Source organism: Passer montanus, unplaced genomic scaffold, assembly GCF_014805655.1.
Source record: "Passer montanus isolate IOZ18808 unplaced genomic scaffold, ASM1480565v1 scaffold74, whole genome shotgun sequence".
Lineage (NCBI taxonomy): Eukaryota > Metazoa > Chordata > Aves > Passeriformes > Passeridae > Passer > Passer montanus.
The window spans coordinates 3044154-3061659 of record NW_024372592.1 but is presented as its reverse complement, the minus strand read 5'-3'; the positions used below and the strand labels follow the sequence as shown (position 1 = coordinate 3061659).

Here is a 17506-nt window from a genome sequence, read left to right as displayed (position 1 = left end):
AACATTAACCCTCCTTTGACATTTTAATTTCTGCAGGATCTCTTTTCCTTGGGCACAAGAGACAGGAACTGGCAAAAGTGTGAAGCTTTCAACATGCTGGCTGAAGGCTGATACCAAGGTGAAAACCATGGTGGTTTTGTGGACTCCAGGTGAGAAACTCCTGTTGAGTCTGAATGAGCAAATTCTGTGAAAGCTGAACTTAACAGACCACAAACCAGTTCCTTTTGGTGATTCAGCACTGACCTTGTGAGAAAACAAAAGATGCTGAGGAAGCAACTCATCCTCTTCCTCAGAGAAATACCATGCAGAACCAGGGAGAGTTTTAATCTGTACTCTATTTATTCTGAATGAGGAATCCACAGAAGATGTTGCCAAGCAATGTCACAGTTACTGATTTTGTCCCCTAGCAGTGACACCCCTCAGCAAATGGTACCAACAGGAGACTGAAATGAATGCTACAGGCCAAGTTCCACCAATATAAAAGCACCAGTAAGAGATGAGGGCTGCAGAATGCTGAGGTGAATCCATCCAGTTGCTTCAAATGAAGTAACTTATTTCTCTTCCAGCCCCTGTGCAAGCAAGAGGCATTGACAAGACCACTGGGACATGTGAGATGTTTAGTGGCACTTTGATCAAATCACTAAAGTTAGGGGGGTTTAGGCACTTAAAAATATCCTGTGATCCTGCTGGCCATGAGCTAGGGGCAGGAAAGGCTCAGGTCCAGGAAAAGCTGGGTAAATGCCCCAGGCATCCCTACAGAGATGTGCTGTCAGAAAAATGCCTGTATGGAGAGAGCAGTTCTCAGGAGCCACCTCTTGGTCTGAGACAGCTACTGTTCCCATTTAAAATACCAGAAAAAGGGTAAAAAGTTTAAAATATAATCACTCAGCTCTTTAAAACCACTCACAAAGTGGTGCCAGATTCATTAAAATGTTTTTCAAAGTGGGAGCTACAGGTGTGTAGCCACAAGAGCTCTGTAGTGTGGATGGTGGGGGACAGGCAGCTCTGAGTTTCCAGCATAAACACTGCTGGCTTGCAGGGCCAAAACCATGGAAGGGTTTTCTTGCAGGTAAGCCAAGGAAAAACTCAGGACATCTGTTTGACATCTATTTCTAAGGGTTCAGAGTGAGTAATTTCAAAACCAATGGAGAATGCCCTGTGCCTACAACCCTCTCACACCCCTTTCTGTCCAAGAGCTGAAGACAGCTTGTCTTGAACATATCTGAGTATTAATTTATAAGTGCTTATGGAATCTACAGTCATTTCCATTCATGATGATCTGTCACCTAATAGTGAGGTCACTCTTGTGTTGTTAGCTGGAAAGAACAGGCACAACTGTGCATTGCACATGAAGTCTTAGTCAATTAAAAAAAGATCAAAGTTCAATATCCATGCAGTGGCCTGGTAGACTCTTGGCAGATGATATTTTCATCAAAAACTGATTCCCCTACTGATTCATCACTAAAACCTGAATCCTCTTGGCAGTCCAGTATAAATGTGTTTCAGACACAAAAATCCATCCATATGTTGTGAAAAAAATCAACTCCAGGTCACTTAAGACTATTGAGAAATTTTGGTTGTTCTTCTCCTCTTGGTAGAAGCGTTTCTCCACCAATCTTCGGGCCTTTTTTCTCCTGGAAACATGAACCATGGAGAAAAGAAGTTAAATGTGTGGTAGGTGTCTCCCAAACACTTCTCTGGCAGGAATTGTGGTAGGGCTAAATTACCTGACTAAACATTGACAGACCCTTTAGGGACCTTGACATTTTGACTTCTTACAACTTTGTTCAAATGCCATTTCCCCATGGTTAAATAAAACAAAGCTTTGAGAGCAGAAAGCAAAAAGCAGCAGTCCACTATAATACAGCCTGCAGGCACCTGTGTGTACCTGACAAAGTGCAGAGCTGTTGGCTTTGCTGGGAGGGACACAGAACCAAAGAGGGGGACAGAAGTACCACGGGAAGCAGCTGTGAGGTGCTCACTCACACTCACCTTTAGCATCCCATCTCGCTCCCACTTGAAGAGGCCACAGTTACTGAAAGAGGAAGAGGGCACGTGAGGAACACTGAGCTGTGTTTGCTGCACAGGATGAGGGGACACCAAAGCAGCCCCTCACCCAGCCCATGCTCCTTGGCACAAGGACCAACATTCCCCTTTTAGGACATGGTGACTCACAACAAGTTACTTGTGAAGGGTACCTAAGTCCCAGTCACTGTTTCATGAGGCTCATTTCTTACCTGCAGGGCTTTTTTGGAAGCCTGTCAAGGGAGATCGCTCTGCTTCCACAAGGACATTTGAAAAATCTCTTGATGGCGTCATGCCAGAGGTAGTTGTGCTTATCCTGCACACAGGTCTCCAGAGGCTTGAAATAGGTGTAATTACACTGTCAGGGAGGAGAGAGAGAGTGTGTGAGACCTGTTCTGGGGACTGGAAACAGCTGAATGTTCAGAGGAAAGCATCCCTGTGCTCTCCCATCCTGAGGAGCCCAGCAGCTGGATCACCACCCCAGGCTTTGTCCCTGCTCCTAATGCCATCCTGCCCTTGCCACCACCCTGTGGTCCTGCTCCCAGCACTTCACGGGGCACAAGTGTCCCTCTGTGCTATCCCAGAACAGGTAGGGAAGGCAGCAAGAGGGAAAGTTCAGCAGGGGCTGAAACTTTGGAAGGGGGAGGTAATGCTTCCCTTCCTCTCAGGACATTTGGGACAGTCATAAAGCTCTACTCCTATTCCTGATGGCCAAGTCCCTGGAAATGCAGATAGAGAATTCTACCTGAATGTTTTCAAGGACTTTGCTTATTTTTTCATAAAATATGGGGAACTGAGAGTCCTGGTACAAAGCACTTCATGGAAACAATGGAGAAATTCAGGACAGCAATACCCATGGAACCACTGGCACAAGCACTGAGCTGAGATGAGCACAGCACTGAAGCCTTGCAGTGTCTCAGTCACTCTGTGCACAAGCTGCTCTCAGCAACAGGCATAAGGAACAAACCATCAATCCCTGCACTGGGCCACAGCCAAGAGAGTGACAGATGGGAGGCTGCAGGATAGTCCTGCACCATTTTGTACAATCCATGTTCCACTCCCCTGCTGGTACCCTGGCTCCCCTTCACTCACTGTTTTACATGTCACAACTCTGCATTTCACTGCTTTAATGTTCCTCATCTTCTCTTCCAGTTCTTCCTTTTTCACCAGGGGCTGAAAGTATTTCTCCTGCAGTTCAGCCTCAACCTGCAGGGCACACAAAATTGGTTGTGAGGACACAGAGAGGGGAGAAGCCACTCCATAAATGGTCCTAGGGCAAATTATTGTCAGGTCTGCTTAAAGCAGACTGCAGTCTGGGAGCAGAGAAACAAAACATCTCTCTTGTTTCAAACAATTCATTATTGTACATGTGCTGTAGCTCACCAGCACTGACACGAGCCACCAATGAAATGCATGAGTGGGAAGGTTTAACAGCAGCAGGAAGTACTGAAATAATACAGCACATTCCCCTGAGGACAGTGCAGAGAGAAGTCAGGTAGGCAGAGGGAATTAATAGGTTCTTAGCCAAAATGTTACTCCCCAGAAGACCTTAAAACAACTATGACTTCATGCCAGTAAGTGTCCAAGACAAGAGCCCTGTGCCACTGGAGGTGCTGTAACCCTGGGGAAGTGCTCAGCAGAGACCCCCAGTGTGAACAACCCAACCTCTGAGCTCTCCAGGGCACCTGATGGCATTTCACAGCTGACATGAGCCCCAGATGAAGGTGGCAGCTGGCTTTATGTGGCCCAGATGTCAATAATGAGGGACAAAATAGGCATGTGGCTCATTTGATTTTAAGGCAGAGGGATTTCTTTGATTATCCATCAATAGGAAACTTCACTGATTCTTCCAAACACAACAAAAAAACTGCTGTCAACTGGCAACATGACCTTACCCTGGCTATGGCAGCAGTGCTGACTTGCAGGCACTGTGCCCTGTGTGCCCAGAGACACCCAGCCCTGCTCCTTGGGACAACCTGGAGCCTGGGAGATGTTTGGTGCTTGCTGAAATCATGAGGAGTCCAGTCAGGTCCCCATTCTAAGCCCTCAGTCACAGCTGGAAGGAGGCCATACCTCTTTTAGGACATCTGTGTGCTTGGACTTGGCCTTCAGGATTTTCTGAAACTCTTCTGACTCCAGATAGGCCAGCTGCTGACGCCGTTTCTTTTGGTCAGGCTCCAGTTCATCCATTTCTAGGGAGACAAAAAGGTTCAGTCCTACAAAACAAGGCACTGAGGGCTAAACTTGCTCACTGCAGGAGATTTTGGAAGTCTCAGGTCTCTCAGGCAGATGTTCAGGTCAAACAGCAGCCTTTCATAGTTTGGGAACTTGAAAACAAGTTCAAATATGGCTTCAGAAAAAATAAAAGTATTTTTTAAAAATAACATTGCATCTTCTCTCAAAGCACTGTACTAGGAATTTTCACATTACTCCCAGGAGTGCAAGCAGTGTTCCCTCACTGACTTTAAAGAATGAAGAAACTTTAAAGGGAATTAAACAATTCATCCAAGATCACACAGTAAATCACCAGCAGGCAAACTCAAGTTCCCACAAAAAATTCAGATACCTTCCCAGGTGGGAGGGTTCTTGTTTTCCTTTGGTGAAGTCAGCCTTGCACTGCAGATGCTCAAGTGCCAGAGGAAAGGGAACAGAGATGAACACAGGGAGCTATCAGAGATTACATCTCACACTTTCTCCACAGGGTTAGAGATTTTTTATTCTTTCCAACAAACCCTTGAAGTTCCAAACAGACCTAACTTGGCCTCTTTTCAGCACAGCAATTAAGTCCTTAACCCAGAGCAACTCCTGCTCTGTCAGAAGGACAGAAGCACACTATTTTCTGTTCTAGAAGCTAACAGTACATACCATTGCCTGCTTCTGCACCTTGTGGCTGAGCAACATTTTTCTCAACTCTTTCCACAATTTCCAGGACATCCTCAGCATCAGTGCGTTTCCTCTTGATGCTGTTTGGGTCTGTTTTAGGAAGAATCTGCCCTTTTGCTCGGAGTCGTCGTATTGCAGCCAGCTAGAAAACAGGAAAGGGCAGGGGAAGAGTGGCTGACCTGTCTGGCTCCCAGCTCCTGCTTCCAGAAGAAGCAGAGGAAGAGAGAACATCCACTGGCCTGAGCAGGGAGCTGGCTGGAGAGAGTTCCAACAAAATTCCCAGCTCTGACATACACCTAACCTTTAGTGAATTCCCAAACCAGAAAATCACCTCTGCACAGGTGTTACCAGGCCTGGTGTCTCTGCAGCTGAGCTTTACCTGCTTCACAAATCAGTAAGTTTTTCAGAGAAATCAAATAATTTGAGATTTCCATATAAATTGATCATAATTAGGAACTAATAGAAAATTTATTACAACTATTCCTTCTCATACTCCCAGAATGCTAAGACTTCCTCATTCTAGCTGGAAAAGTTTCTTTGACAAACAAATGAACATATTTTTACAAAAAAAAAAGATGCAGTTTGTTTTGGCTGGAAAACAAAATTATCCAGACTCATGACACAACACAGCTAAACCAGTTGCTTACCTACCTGTCACACAGAAAACACCTGCCATACACTGCACTAGCAGTGCCAGAGTTTAGCACTCCAGGGATTTTAGGCACAAATCCCTTCCTTTAAGAGATTGACTGAAGGCAAGATGGCAGCATGGACTTTGGCACTGACAGCTGTCAGGAACCACACGTATCCTGTGTGCTGGAATATAGGCCAGTGTGATCCCTCAAATGAGAAACTTCACTAACACCAGAACTGTGCTGACCAAAGACTCGTCTTCTACCACAAACCAAATTCCCCTTAACCTCTCTTTAAAGATCTGAAGATCTTTAAAGATCCGAAGAGCTGGTACCTTTTTGGCTTCTGCCAGGCTGTCTAGCTTTGGCCTTGGAGGAGGAGACTTGTCAAAGAAGAGGATGTCTTCTCCTTCTGAGAAGCCTGTACCGAGCCTGGGCCTTTGAGGAGTTGACATTTTTGCAGCTTTGGGAAACTCTGCCCCAGGCACTGGGGAATGGAGGGAGGTCTCTCTGGAGGAGGATGGCAGAGCAGGAGTGCTGGCTTTATCTGTGTTCTGGAGAAACCTTGTAAGACAAGAATAATTCATTCAATTAGGGACAAGTCAGAGATAGAATGGTTTAAGAAACAAATGGGAGGGAATGCAGACTATGATTTTTTACTATTTGGCCTTTAATTGCTAAAAGAAACACACAGCAATTTTGGTATTCAGAAGAAAACAAGACTGGTAAAGGACTCACTGGGGCACTGAAATCAAAAGTGACTTGAACAAGTCAGCACAAGGAGTGAATGACCAATTGTTTTCAAAGCTAAAATCAGAGAGAGGCATCACACAAAGCTGAGAAGTGTAAACACAGCTATCCTTACAGATACAATAACAGAACCCTTCCTGTGGAAGCCCCTGTGTCTCACCGCCTCTGAATCTCTTCAGATCGCTTTTTTCTGGCCTCCAGCAATTTCTGTTTCTGTTGCTTGAGCAGTGCTGAAGCAGAGATAGACTGGAAATTTGCCCCTTGCTTCTTCTCAGCATCTGGGAAAAAATAATAAAGCAAAATAAAAAGCCACTTTTTTCAGAAGGAGGTAGAGTGATTTTAGGAGTGGGTCTTCCTTCAGGCAAAAGGACAATACCTGTTTTGGTCCAGTGCTTGGAGAGGTTTCGTGCTCCAAAAGTTGGCTGTGCCAGCAGTTCCCTGAATTCTTCAGAACACTGCATGGGTCTCTTTGCTGCACCTGAGTGGAAGAGGCAGAAATACAACAGATTTGACATGGGAAGGGAAGCAGGCCTGGCTTTTGAGATGTAAAGTTGTCTAGGTTGGAAGAAACCCTTGCAGGTCAGCTGACCACTTCCTCAGAGCAAGACCAACCTTTACATTATATTTGGTTGCCCAAGGTCTTGTCATTTGTCACAGACATTTCTGTCCCTCTCGCTCAGTTCCTCACCAGTCTTGGCTGTCTGTGTTACTCCCACCATTCCCATTTTCAGGATGCTTGACAGTCCTAAAGGCTGCACACTTTATCCCTGGAGAATTCACAGCAGCTAAAAGCTGCATGGACATACACTGTGTTGTCTGAAATGGAGGTAACTAACAGATGGAACTGAAAGATGTAAATAAGACTAAGTGGCACCTAGAAGACAGTTTGAATAATCTGTCACCTGCTATCCAAGGAGCATAAAGAGTGTAATATTAAATGCTTTACAGAAACCAAACAGAGGCAGGGAAGACTGATGACATCCCAGGGGCTACAAAAGAAACATGCTTTGACACAAAAGAAAATCACTAGAAACAAGGTGGGTTTTCAGGAGGGTGCCTGCATTGCAGACCTGACTGATTTATACTTAGTATTCCTTAGAAGCTTTCAAGCTGACAGAAATAATTTATTTTAATCAAATAAAATAAATCCTTTGGTTCAAAGTTCTTGAAACTTCCAATTCCCATTAATCTGGCAAAGATCTTCTGTCACTATCCAAAGACAGAACAGGAGACTTTATCTGGGGGCACTGATGAAAAAAGATGCATGAAGCCACACAGTTGCTTATTAAATTTGCCTTGAAACTGTGATCTCAAGAGGGAAGAGTTTTGACCAGCTGAGGAAGCTGCCTGCAAATGACCCCTTCTGAACAAAGTACTGCCAGGTTCAGTCAGTGATAGAAGGCCCTGGGACAGATCTACAAGGTGGAAACACCTAAGGAGTGAAGAGACTACTTGAGTAATCAGGTACCAATTTTCTGCTTGGTTTCCTGGACAATTGCATCAGCTCCTCTCACGACCAGGTTGGAGAGAGTGGTTTGAATCTTCCTTTTGGGCACAGCAGCTGATGCACTAGAAAGAGGAAACAAATCCAGAACATCAGAGTTTTTCCAGGACAGAAGCCTGAATACTAGCCCAGTGGAACAACAAAACTCCAGCCACCCTAAAGGGCCAGCTGTCTTTTTGGAAGGATGTGAATCCAAATCCAAATTCCAGCATAATGTTTGGGATCTCCCATTTCTCCCTTTGTTGAGATATGTATTTCCTATGCACTGAAGAAAAACTAAACATAGATCAAAGCTTTGCTTTACTCACAGGTCGTTCCAGGGATGGAAAGGAGGTTGGAATTGCTTCATTACTGTGGAGTCACACCAGGTATTAGAGGGCAGTGGTAAGGGAATAAAAGCTGTGTCCAAGCACAGGGCTGGATCCAGCTGTGACTCAGCTCTTTCCACATCTGTCTTCATGGGATTTGGATAAAGGACCTGGCCCCTATGAGATGAATACTGATCTTTGTCAGTCCTGTTTCCTCATTAACCCAGAGTGACACTGTATTATTTCAGCCAGGAAAGACATGAGGAGATACAGAAAACACTGACTCTGGGATTAAATGCAGTAAGCTTTAAGAAAATAACTACACAATCTCAGAGACTCAAATGCTTGGGATCTCATGATCTCAAAGTCCATTAATCTACTGAAACACAAAGCTGCCTGGCTTCACATCACAGTATTAATGTAGAGGTAAAAACAACCCTTACCACATCTTAGCACCAACTTAAAATTAACAGCAGGTCTGTTACCCCATGTGGCCAGTAGGATTTTGCAAAGTGTGGGGCTTTATTCCTATCTGGTGAATGTAGTTAAGGCAAAGGCATTCTCTAAATGTATAGACTCCCTTAGACATAGCTTCAGGCTCCCTTGTATATGTGAGGGAAATTCTGTTCAAAAGCAAGGGGAATAAATGGTTTATCTTACACTGAGGCTGCATATGCTGCTGAAGAGACTCCTCCATAGTAAAACCCATCCTGACACAGCCTCTCCTTCAAAGTGGGATTTTTCCGACCAGCTTTTCTGGGAATGCGGCCACCGGAAAAGGTGGACTGCAGATCCGCCCGCTTCGAGCTGAGCTTCTTGTACTGGGACTGGATGTGGTACTGACAGTACTCACAGTCATTCTGAAAAGAAACAGGACAAGTCTGTTACAGAACACCAGCAATTACAGTTTCCTTCATTCCTCTCACCCACATGCACCTTGTATGGCCAAAATGAAGTAACATCTCTACTGTGGTACTCCAGCATTTGATCAACTAAGCAAAAAAAAAAAAAAAATGTCCACACTCAAGCAATGAAAAACAGAGCCAAAATTGCCTATACTAATCACTGGAAACAACCCTGTGCATCAAGGAATTTAAGGCCATTCCTTGAAGTCAACTAATTTCCCACCCAGGACCTCTTGCCCAGATTCTGTATTCTTGACTCTACTCAGTTTTATGTACTGTCTGCACAGCCTCCTCCTGGACTGGGTCTGCAATCACAGACTGGACTGGCTGCCGGTACATTCTGCATTTTTCTTCTTCCCACTTCCCACACTTCCAGCTCCGCCTCAGTTCTTCATTCCTTCATTTTTGATCCTCCTTCTGACACCCTACTATCTACAACCCTTCTGACTGAGACAAGATTTCTTTCAGGTATCACACCATCACCACAACCATGAAGTAACATAATCCACAAGTCCTTTAAACTAGTACAAGTCAATAATGTCCTAAAAGAAGGATCCCAAAACCTTTTTCTCATTTCTGGTGCCCCACATACAGGTGTAAGTATCCTAACAGCTTGCAGGTATGCTGGACAAGGGAGCTCATTAGGTGAAAATCATTCAAAAAAAATAGCCATTCCCAAAAATAATCTTGTGTTGTTTTTCTGGATGAGTTTTCTGATGCAGTGCATGGAAGCTTGCTCTGGAGCAAAGAGTGAAAGGGTGTGGCATCATGGGTCAATACCATCTCCTTTCACTGCAGCACCAGCCTTGCATTCAGGGAAATCCCCCGCACAAGGACAACACAGAAACCGCTCCTCTGGGTTCCATTTCTCACTTTCTCCACCCACTTGAATTAGTTGCAATTCAAGATCCAGAAACAAGTAAGAAAAGTCAGAGTATCAGCACAAAATCAGTAGCCAGGTTTTCACCAGCAGCTTAGGAATGAATGCCCTGACTACTGAGATACAGACCAGGTTCACAATCTGTGTACAAGGATCACCATTCTTCTTCCTGGCTTTGCAGGTGCCCATATCCAGAGCTTCTCCCATGAGGAGGATCTTCTGGGGATGGTCAACAGACAAACACACCTAGAGAGAAATCAGAACACTCTGGATAGGCTCTTTCTAGATGTCACTGCTTTGTCTCTGATCTGGGTCAGTACCTCTGGTACTAACAATGTAGTCTTAAAATGCAGGCCTAGCTTGACAAAGCCACATGTCCTATTCAGATTGAGAAATGGCTCAGTTAAAAAGGAAAAAATGAAATTATTTCTCGCAAAGAGATGAAAGACATTTGAGTTGTATGCTCAGAGCCTCAGGAAACCAAAAAACACCTAAGGCAGTTCTAATTGTGCTGTAAATGAACCTGTACAGCTGCTTGGCTCTGACACCATCATGACCCCCACATCCAGCAAGGGATGGGAGGAAGAGCTGTACCAGGGCTCTCTGTCCTTCTCCAAATGTCTTGGTCCAATCAAAACTGAGTCCTGTGCAAGAAGAGTGTCTGCTTCACACCACCAAATACAGCAGGGACTGTGTCTGTAGCCAAGGGACAATTTCAGAAGTCAGTTTTAATGTAGCAATAAATGGGAACATTTTAGCTAGGAAGAGCCATTCTTGACAGTTAAATGCAGCCCTCCTATTAAATCTGCTGTGCCTTTCTGCTCACCAACGGGACTATCTACTGCTTATTCATGCTAATTTAAGCAATTATATAGCTTAAAAGACAATTAATGAGAGCCTTAATTTTTCTATTTGGAGAATTTAACATGCAGAACACTACATGATCAGCAACTAGACTGAAATTCCCCTTGACAGAAGTAACTGGAAACAGGTTACATTCTAGTGCAATTGAAAATATGGTAATTTATTAGCAAAATGAAGCCATCTTAAATGTTTTGCATGTTCTGCATTTATAAATAATCAATTAAACAAGTGAACTACTATGTATCAGCTGACATATATTTACATGTTTGTTTAATAAATCAAATATTGTTGCCTCTCTGTTGTGATTTTTGAACCAGAAACATTTTGTAATCGTATCTCATGCTTGAATTAGAAGAGAGAAAATGTGGTGCTCCACCTTTTTCAGCTTTGAGAGACCTCTAGGCTGAAATAGGTGTTACACTGAAGTTGCTGAATAAACTGAAATGAAAAACTCTCTGTATTTGTGGAAGAGCCAACTGCTACTGAGAGCAGATTAAAAACTGGAATAAACTCTGGGTTTAAATGGTTAATAGGACTTTTTGAAGTTCAGTCTCCCAGGAGGCCAGGAGCAGATACACACCATGCAACTACCTGAATGCAATTCCAACTGTTGGGCAGACTGAAGATGTGCTGTAAAGCGAAATCTCAGCCAAACATGAAAAGGTTCAGCTATAGGTTTTTATCTACAGCTGAATGAAAAATCCTCTCACCTCATCTGAGCCTTCTTTAGGTTTCATGGGGTTGGCATTGAGCAGGCCAATGACGGTGCCTTGGTCAGTCTTCCAGTGCTCCTTGTGGACTTCTCCAAACAGGAAGAGCGAGACGCACTCAGTGAGGTCCCGCAGGTCGTTCAGCCGCCAGATGCTGAAGGTCCTGCCCTGGAACAGACATTCCCTTTCCTTCCAGCTTTGCTGCAGACACACTGACTGCATCCCCTCTAGCTGTTTCTTTTCAAGAGCTATTCTGACTTTCTCCCTCCCAAGGTTTTAATGATTTAGAAAAGCACAATTTGTAACCTCAGTAGAGCTTACATACAGTATCTCCAGCCATGTTGCCAGTTTCTGGGGTCAAAAAAGGCCAAAATAGCAAATAATTCTGCTACTACCAAACTTTCTGATATCAAAGCTGGGCAGCACATTTGTTTCTGAATAAAGAGGTTTTTACCCCACTGAACACACAAAACCATGGCATATCCAGATCACTTTAATCAGTGATTTCTAGGACACATAGGATAGGATAGGACACATACAATACTGGATGAAACCAGACAAGCCAAGATCTTTAATACAGAAATTTTCCATTAACTACATGAATTGGCTGATTAAGTTGAAGATCTCTAGGGAAGTTTCTCAGGAAAGACCACCAGCATTTCACTTGAACTCTGCAGGGATACAATGAAGTTACTTACATTATTTGCGCTCTGAGGAGTGACCTTCTTCACTATGACTCCAAACGTTACCCAGTCTATTTCCTCCAGATTTTCAGTAGCAAGTTTGTTCTTCAGCTGAGACAGTCGGATGAGCTTCCTGTTAGCCATTTTCCTGTCCATTTCGGCTGAAGACACCCGGGGTTTTCTAGATCCAGTGAAAGCAAGTAAAAAACAACACATCCATTGGCACAAATGGACAATCAAAACCAACCAGCATTTCCCGGGGGAGACTACATCTTGCTGCAAAACACCTCTGTGCTTGCTTCACCCTGAGGTCACTTGAAATAAAACCCCCCATACCAGAAAGTTACTGATAACATTGTTTTTTGTCCAAATAGCTGCATGGCAACTCAGCCCCAAGCCTACATTAACTCTGCTCATTTCAGACTAACCAAGAATGGCTGACTGAGCTGGGAGTACAGCAGGGTTCTGGTGAGGACACCGTGAGGATTCGGAGTCCTCTTGTGGCCACAGTGAGTATAGGGATGGTGAGTGGCTCCTGAGGCTCCTGTGTGCAGCAAAAACTGGCTCAGCTGGGCTTTGCACATGGCCACTGCTTCCCTGCTCTGCCACTGAGATATCCCAGTGCTAATGCAATGAGAGCCTTTCTGTTAGAAAAGAGCAGAAGTGAATACAGAAACGTGGTACTAAGCCAAAAGTCAATGTTACATGATTACTGATCAACCAGACAGTGCTGTGGCTTTGTGTTACATCCCTTCATGACAAGTGACTAATCTGACATGGTTAAACCATGTATATACATTATGTTTTCTTTGCCTTTACTGGAGGGGTTGTCCCCAGACAGGGCTCAGAGTTGGGCTGCTGACCTTAGTCTCAGTCCTGAGAAGGTTTCCACAGACACTGGCTGCGTGGCTGCACTGGAGCATGCAGGCACGTGAGGAGTCTTCTCTCTGGTCACCTTACTGGGTGTGTTCCCTACGGCAGGCTTGAGAGGCTGGAACGCCAGACTGAGGACTTGCTGTGGAGGAGGAATCTTGTTCTCTTTAGCAGAAGAAAAAAGGCATAGCTCCCATTACAAAGAATGCAATAATTAACTTAATAATTAATTAACAAGCTCTATGCCATTGTGAGCAGATCACTCTTGGTGCACTGAGTAGTGTAACACTGTCCTGGATGTGTCCACACCACTGCTGGGAACTATAAGCTTTTGACAGAAGCTCAGTGTCTTTAGTAAAAGGTAGACTGAGAATGGTACCTGCTGAGGATGCTTTTGATTTCTGGATTCCTTGCTTGGCTGGTGGCAAAGGATTGCCCAGCTGGGCTGAGAAGCATGGTGATTCTTGCAGCTTCTGAACTTTCCTTTCCTTTAAGGGTGGACAGGGAGATTTACCTGGCCAAGGGAACAAAAAAAACAATGAGACTTCAGGATCTGGACTCAGACTCTAAGCACTGTTCCAAACTGTGTAATTCCTGAATAACAATCCCAAGTCAGTACCCCACATGGAAATCTTTCAGCTAAGTTGTCAGCTGAAATGCAACAGCTGAAAAAGCACCAAAGACTCTTCCCCGTGACAACTTAAGACTTTGGATGTCACTGCAGCCTCGAAGCTGTGGAAAGTAGAAACATCCCCTGTTTTGCAATCTTTCCATGAAGTTTCACTACAACATCCAGCACACTATAGCAACAAACACAGCTGCATATACCGGGTGTACCAACATCTGCCAGTAAGAAGGGACACCTCCAGAAGAGTCTGGAGCACTTAGACATGAAACCTGTCCAATGCAGAATTAATCCATGATGCAGAGACCAAAACTGATTTAATCTGTAGCTGTAACAACCTGTCTGGGAATACACCAGACCACCAGTCCTCCTTGCTACTTAGGATTATTTTGCATCCTGCCTATAAACTCACATGGGTAAGCCAATAAATCATAAATCCATTTCATTAGTTTCATTACCAGGGGTTTTCTTCTCAGGGCCTGAACTGGATTGCTGCCCAAGAGCAGTCTTCTGCAACTGCTCCTGTAACGTCTTCATCTGTTCTTGCAATTTTCTCAGCTCAGCTAGGAAAGGAAGGAGAAGAAAAAGGATAATAATGAAGACAGTAGGAAGCCACTGCACACAGGGATTTATGAGATCCCTGGAAGTCTGGCAGTTTTACTGCATCATGGAAACTTAAAGGAAGACTTGAGTCATAACGCAGATTTACTTGATTCTACATAGCTCATAGTGAAGGCAAACTTTTCCATACAGCCTCGAGCTGGGTCCTCTCTTAAAAATATTTTACTTCATTATGGTGTGTTCCTTCCCATGTTGAATACAACTTTCCTGCTCACCATAAGACAACTTCAATGGCTGATGATTGCACTCCTTAGCATGAAGAAGTACTTCCTCATATAATCAAATAGACAGCCTGGACACAGGAAAGCTGTGGCCAGCTCTGCTTCCACAATGACTTCCACACTGGTAGGGCAGAACCTCCTGTCAGTAATCCGAAGGAAGGGAAGGAACTGGTATCAGATGGCATCAGATACCATCCTGGCTGGTGAAAGATGCCAGGATGGTATCTGATGCCCTGAAGACTGAGGGCCAAGATTGCTCTTCATCAGACAAGGCACGGGTACACAGACAACCTTTCCTGTGCTACTCAGCACAGCTCTGTTCATCTCCCTGGCTTCCTTGTCCTGTCTTTCTTTTGGGAAAACAGGTTTGGTGAGTTTGGCCACTGGAAGCTGAAAACTGAACTTGGAAACTTTCACAAGACCTTTCAGTATTTCCTCTCCAGCCATCATCAAGAAGGGGCAGGCAATGCCTCCTGCCTGTTAGCTCTCTAGAGACAGAATATATCAAACAAAACAGATCAAAGATGCTGTTGCAGAAACCTTGCAGTTCTTCATTGGTTTTCTCCTTCGCCTGACTGGGACCTGAGGTGGGGACAGCTTTCTGTGCCTCCTCCTCTTCCAGCAGGTCATCTACATCTCCAAACAGCGTAGCCAAGTTCTCCTTCTGCTCATCAATCGTGCTGTCCTCTGCATCAACCTCCTCAGTGTAGGATGCATCATCTTCTGCATCAAAGAGCTCATCGTACTCATCTGGTTCTCCATCTTCATCCTCAGGAGCATCTTCCTCCTCAGCAGAATTCCTCTCCTCAGTTGCTTCGTTTTCTTCCAGAAGAGAAGCCAACAGATCCAAGTCATCATCAGCTAAGGCAAAAATGAGACTCAGAGTTATTTCTGTCAAGTTAAAAAAAAGCAGCTAAGGAATAAACATTCAAGACACCTTGACTACAAGCTAATGACAACTGAAACTAAATCAGAGCAGTAAGTAGCATTTTTTAAAAAAAAATATATTTCATGTTTAACTAAAGGCATCTAGAGCAGCTTCTGGCTGTGAGGCCAGATGGAAATGTAGGTGCAGATGCTCTCAGCTCATGGCACAGGCTGGAAAGTCAGCAGAAGACTTGCCAGCTACTCAGCACTGGCTTTTCCTCCTATGCAGTTCCTTGAGCAGCAGCTGCTGTTACACAGAAAAGCCTGGAACCTGTAAACATGCAGCCAACAGAGACACTCATGTGGCTTTTGCCAAAGGAAGGGGGAGAGGGATATGCAAGGCAGGCAACAAAGCACATCCTCGGATACAGTTTACTCCTGGAGAAACACAGAGAACAAAGAAATAGGGAGAAAAATGGAGAAGAGATAAGTACAGAGAGAAGAATGGGACAGACAGAGCAAAAATGAAAATCTGAACAAACCAAGAAACTAATTTAGCCTTTGCTGCTGAGGAAAACACCAAACCAGGGAAGGCAGAGCAGCCTCACAGGAAAGTGACAAGAAAGAAAGCAAGAGACAACCTCAAAGGACTCAGCCTCAAGCAAGAGGCAACCTCAAATAAACTCACTGGAGTGTAAATTCCTTTGCTAAAAGCCTCACCAGGTTTTCTGAACACTTGAACTTATTAGCTAGCAGGTTGATAAGAAGAAAAATTTCCCACTGAAAGGAAAATAATTTTCTCACTTACCATCCATAGTTTCACCGGGATTTCTTCAAGAACCCCTCAAGGCAAAATATTCTGTTATGGGGAGAACAAAAGTGATACTGTTAAAGTACATATACCATATCTAGAAATATATATTGTGTTCAGGCTTCTTGTTTCACAACTTGCAATCTACCAGCTTGGTTTTGTTTACAGCCACAGATGAGAACTCCATTCAATTTAAAACCCTCACATACATCTTCTACATCAAAAGTCCGACCCATGCTGAACCTGCTGCAGTGTAAGGACACTACTTTCATAAAAAAAACCCATTACAGACACAGAATTTAAGAAATGCCTACCACGTTCTCATAGTAATAACCATTTCCACCTCACCTGATTACACTGAGTACACCATAATTACAACTAGCATTTAACTAGTTATTAAAGTCTAACAGTTGTTATCATCAAAAGTGTACATTCTGCGTTTCTCACAGCTTCTCAATGGGTCCGTGGAATAAAAATCAGCACGGGCGGACATGAATGGGCCAGGGAAGCTTGGATAAGAAAGATGGATATCCACTGAGGCCAAACGAGTCACAAACTCGAAACCCTGCTTACAGACTTCCTGTTGCAGAACCTTTTGTTTCGCCCGCTTTTGACAGCTTTCTCACGCTCCAAAACATTCATTTTCAGCCACCCTGCTTAACGAGCAGGCAAGGCCGGTGCCGGCGACCGCCGCGGACCCCGCGCTTTCCCCTCACGGCTCCCTCTGCCCTCGGCCGCCTCCCTCACTCGGCAGAACCCCGACCTCCGGGGGCTCCCCGACCCTCGGCTCCGGCTCCGTGTGCCCGGGATGGCTCCGTGTACCCCGGGATCGCTCCGTGTGCCCGGGATGGCTCCGTGTGCCCCGGGATGGCTCCGTGTGCCCGGGATGGCTCCGTGTGCCCCGGGATGGCTCCGTGTGCCCCGGGATGGCTCCCTGTGCCCCGCTTTTCCAGCTCTTCCCGCTCTCCCCGCTCCCCTCACACGCCCCGCTCACCGCCGCGCGCGCCGCCGCTACCCGCCAGAATTCGGACCGGCCCCGCCCCTTCCCGCGCATGCGCGCACGCGCCATCTTTGGTGCTGGCAGCCGCGGCGCTGCGCGGCGCCATCTTGGCTGCGGGCGGGCGCCCGCTGAGGGGTGGCGGTGGCGGACTGGGAGTCACAGAATCGATGGGATTGGAAAAATCCTGTCGAGTCCAGCCTATAACAGATCAGCTCCTGTCAACTAGATCACGGCACTGACTGTCACGTCCGCACTTTCTTTAAACAATTGCAGGGACGGTCCCTCTACCAATGTCGAGTCACGCTGTGAAGAAACTGCTCCCACTGTCCAACCTAAGCCTCCCC

At 45.1% G+C, this 17506-nt stretch overlaps 1 protein-coding gene across 2 annotated transcripts; it reads right to left on the bottom strand.

Moving 5' to 3' along the window:
* Positions 1–181: 181 nt before the first annotated feature.
* Positions 182–17197, bottom strand: MCM10 (minichromosome maintenance 10 replication initiation factor). 2 transcript variants are annotated; one of them, XM_039730935.1, is made up of 20 exons: positions 17157–17197; positions 16160–16210; positions 15025–15345; positions 14101–14205; positions 13397–13531; positions 13008–13182; positions 12160–12325; positions 11462–11629; positions 10017–10133; positions 8763–8962; positions 7759–7859; positions 6667–6768; positions 6451–6568; positions 5876–6104; positions 4891–5050; positions 4099–4217; positions 3118–3231; positions 2238–2383; positions 1993–2035; positions 182–1634 (listed from the first exon to the last, which is right to left on the bottom strand). In XM_039730935.1, the coding sequence occupies exons 2-20, from the start codon at positions 16164–16166 to the stop codon at positions 1551–1553; spliced, it is 2610 nt and encodes an 869-aa protein (XP_039586869.1). In that variant the 5' UTR covers positions 16167–16210; positions 17157–17197; the 3' UTR covers positions 182–1550. The 2 variants fall into 2 exon arrangements, with proteins under 2 accessions (XP_039586869.1, XP_039586868.1); XM_039730934.1 differs by having other exon boundaries at positions 182–2035.
* Positions 17198–17506: the final 309 nt, after the last annotated feature.

Bases quoted from the DNA above. Each gene is read 5' to 3' on its own strand.
- MCM10 (XM_039730934.1), bottom strand. The intron at 13,532-14,100 runs GTAATGAAACTA...TCCCTTGGCCAG, and splicing joins CCCTGAGAAGAAAACCCCTG to GTAAATCTCCCTGTCCACCC. The intron at 11,630-12,159 runs GTAAGTAACTTC...TGTCTGTTCCAG, and splicing joins CTCCTCAGAGCGCAAATAAT to GGCAGGACCTTCAGCATCTG.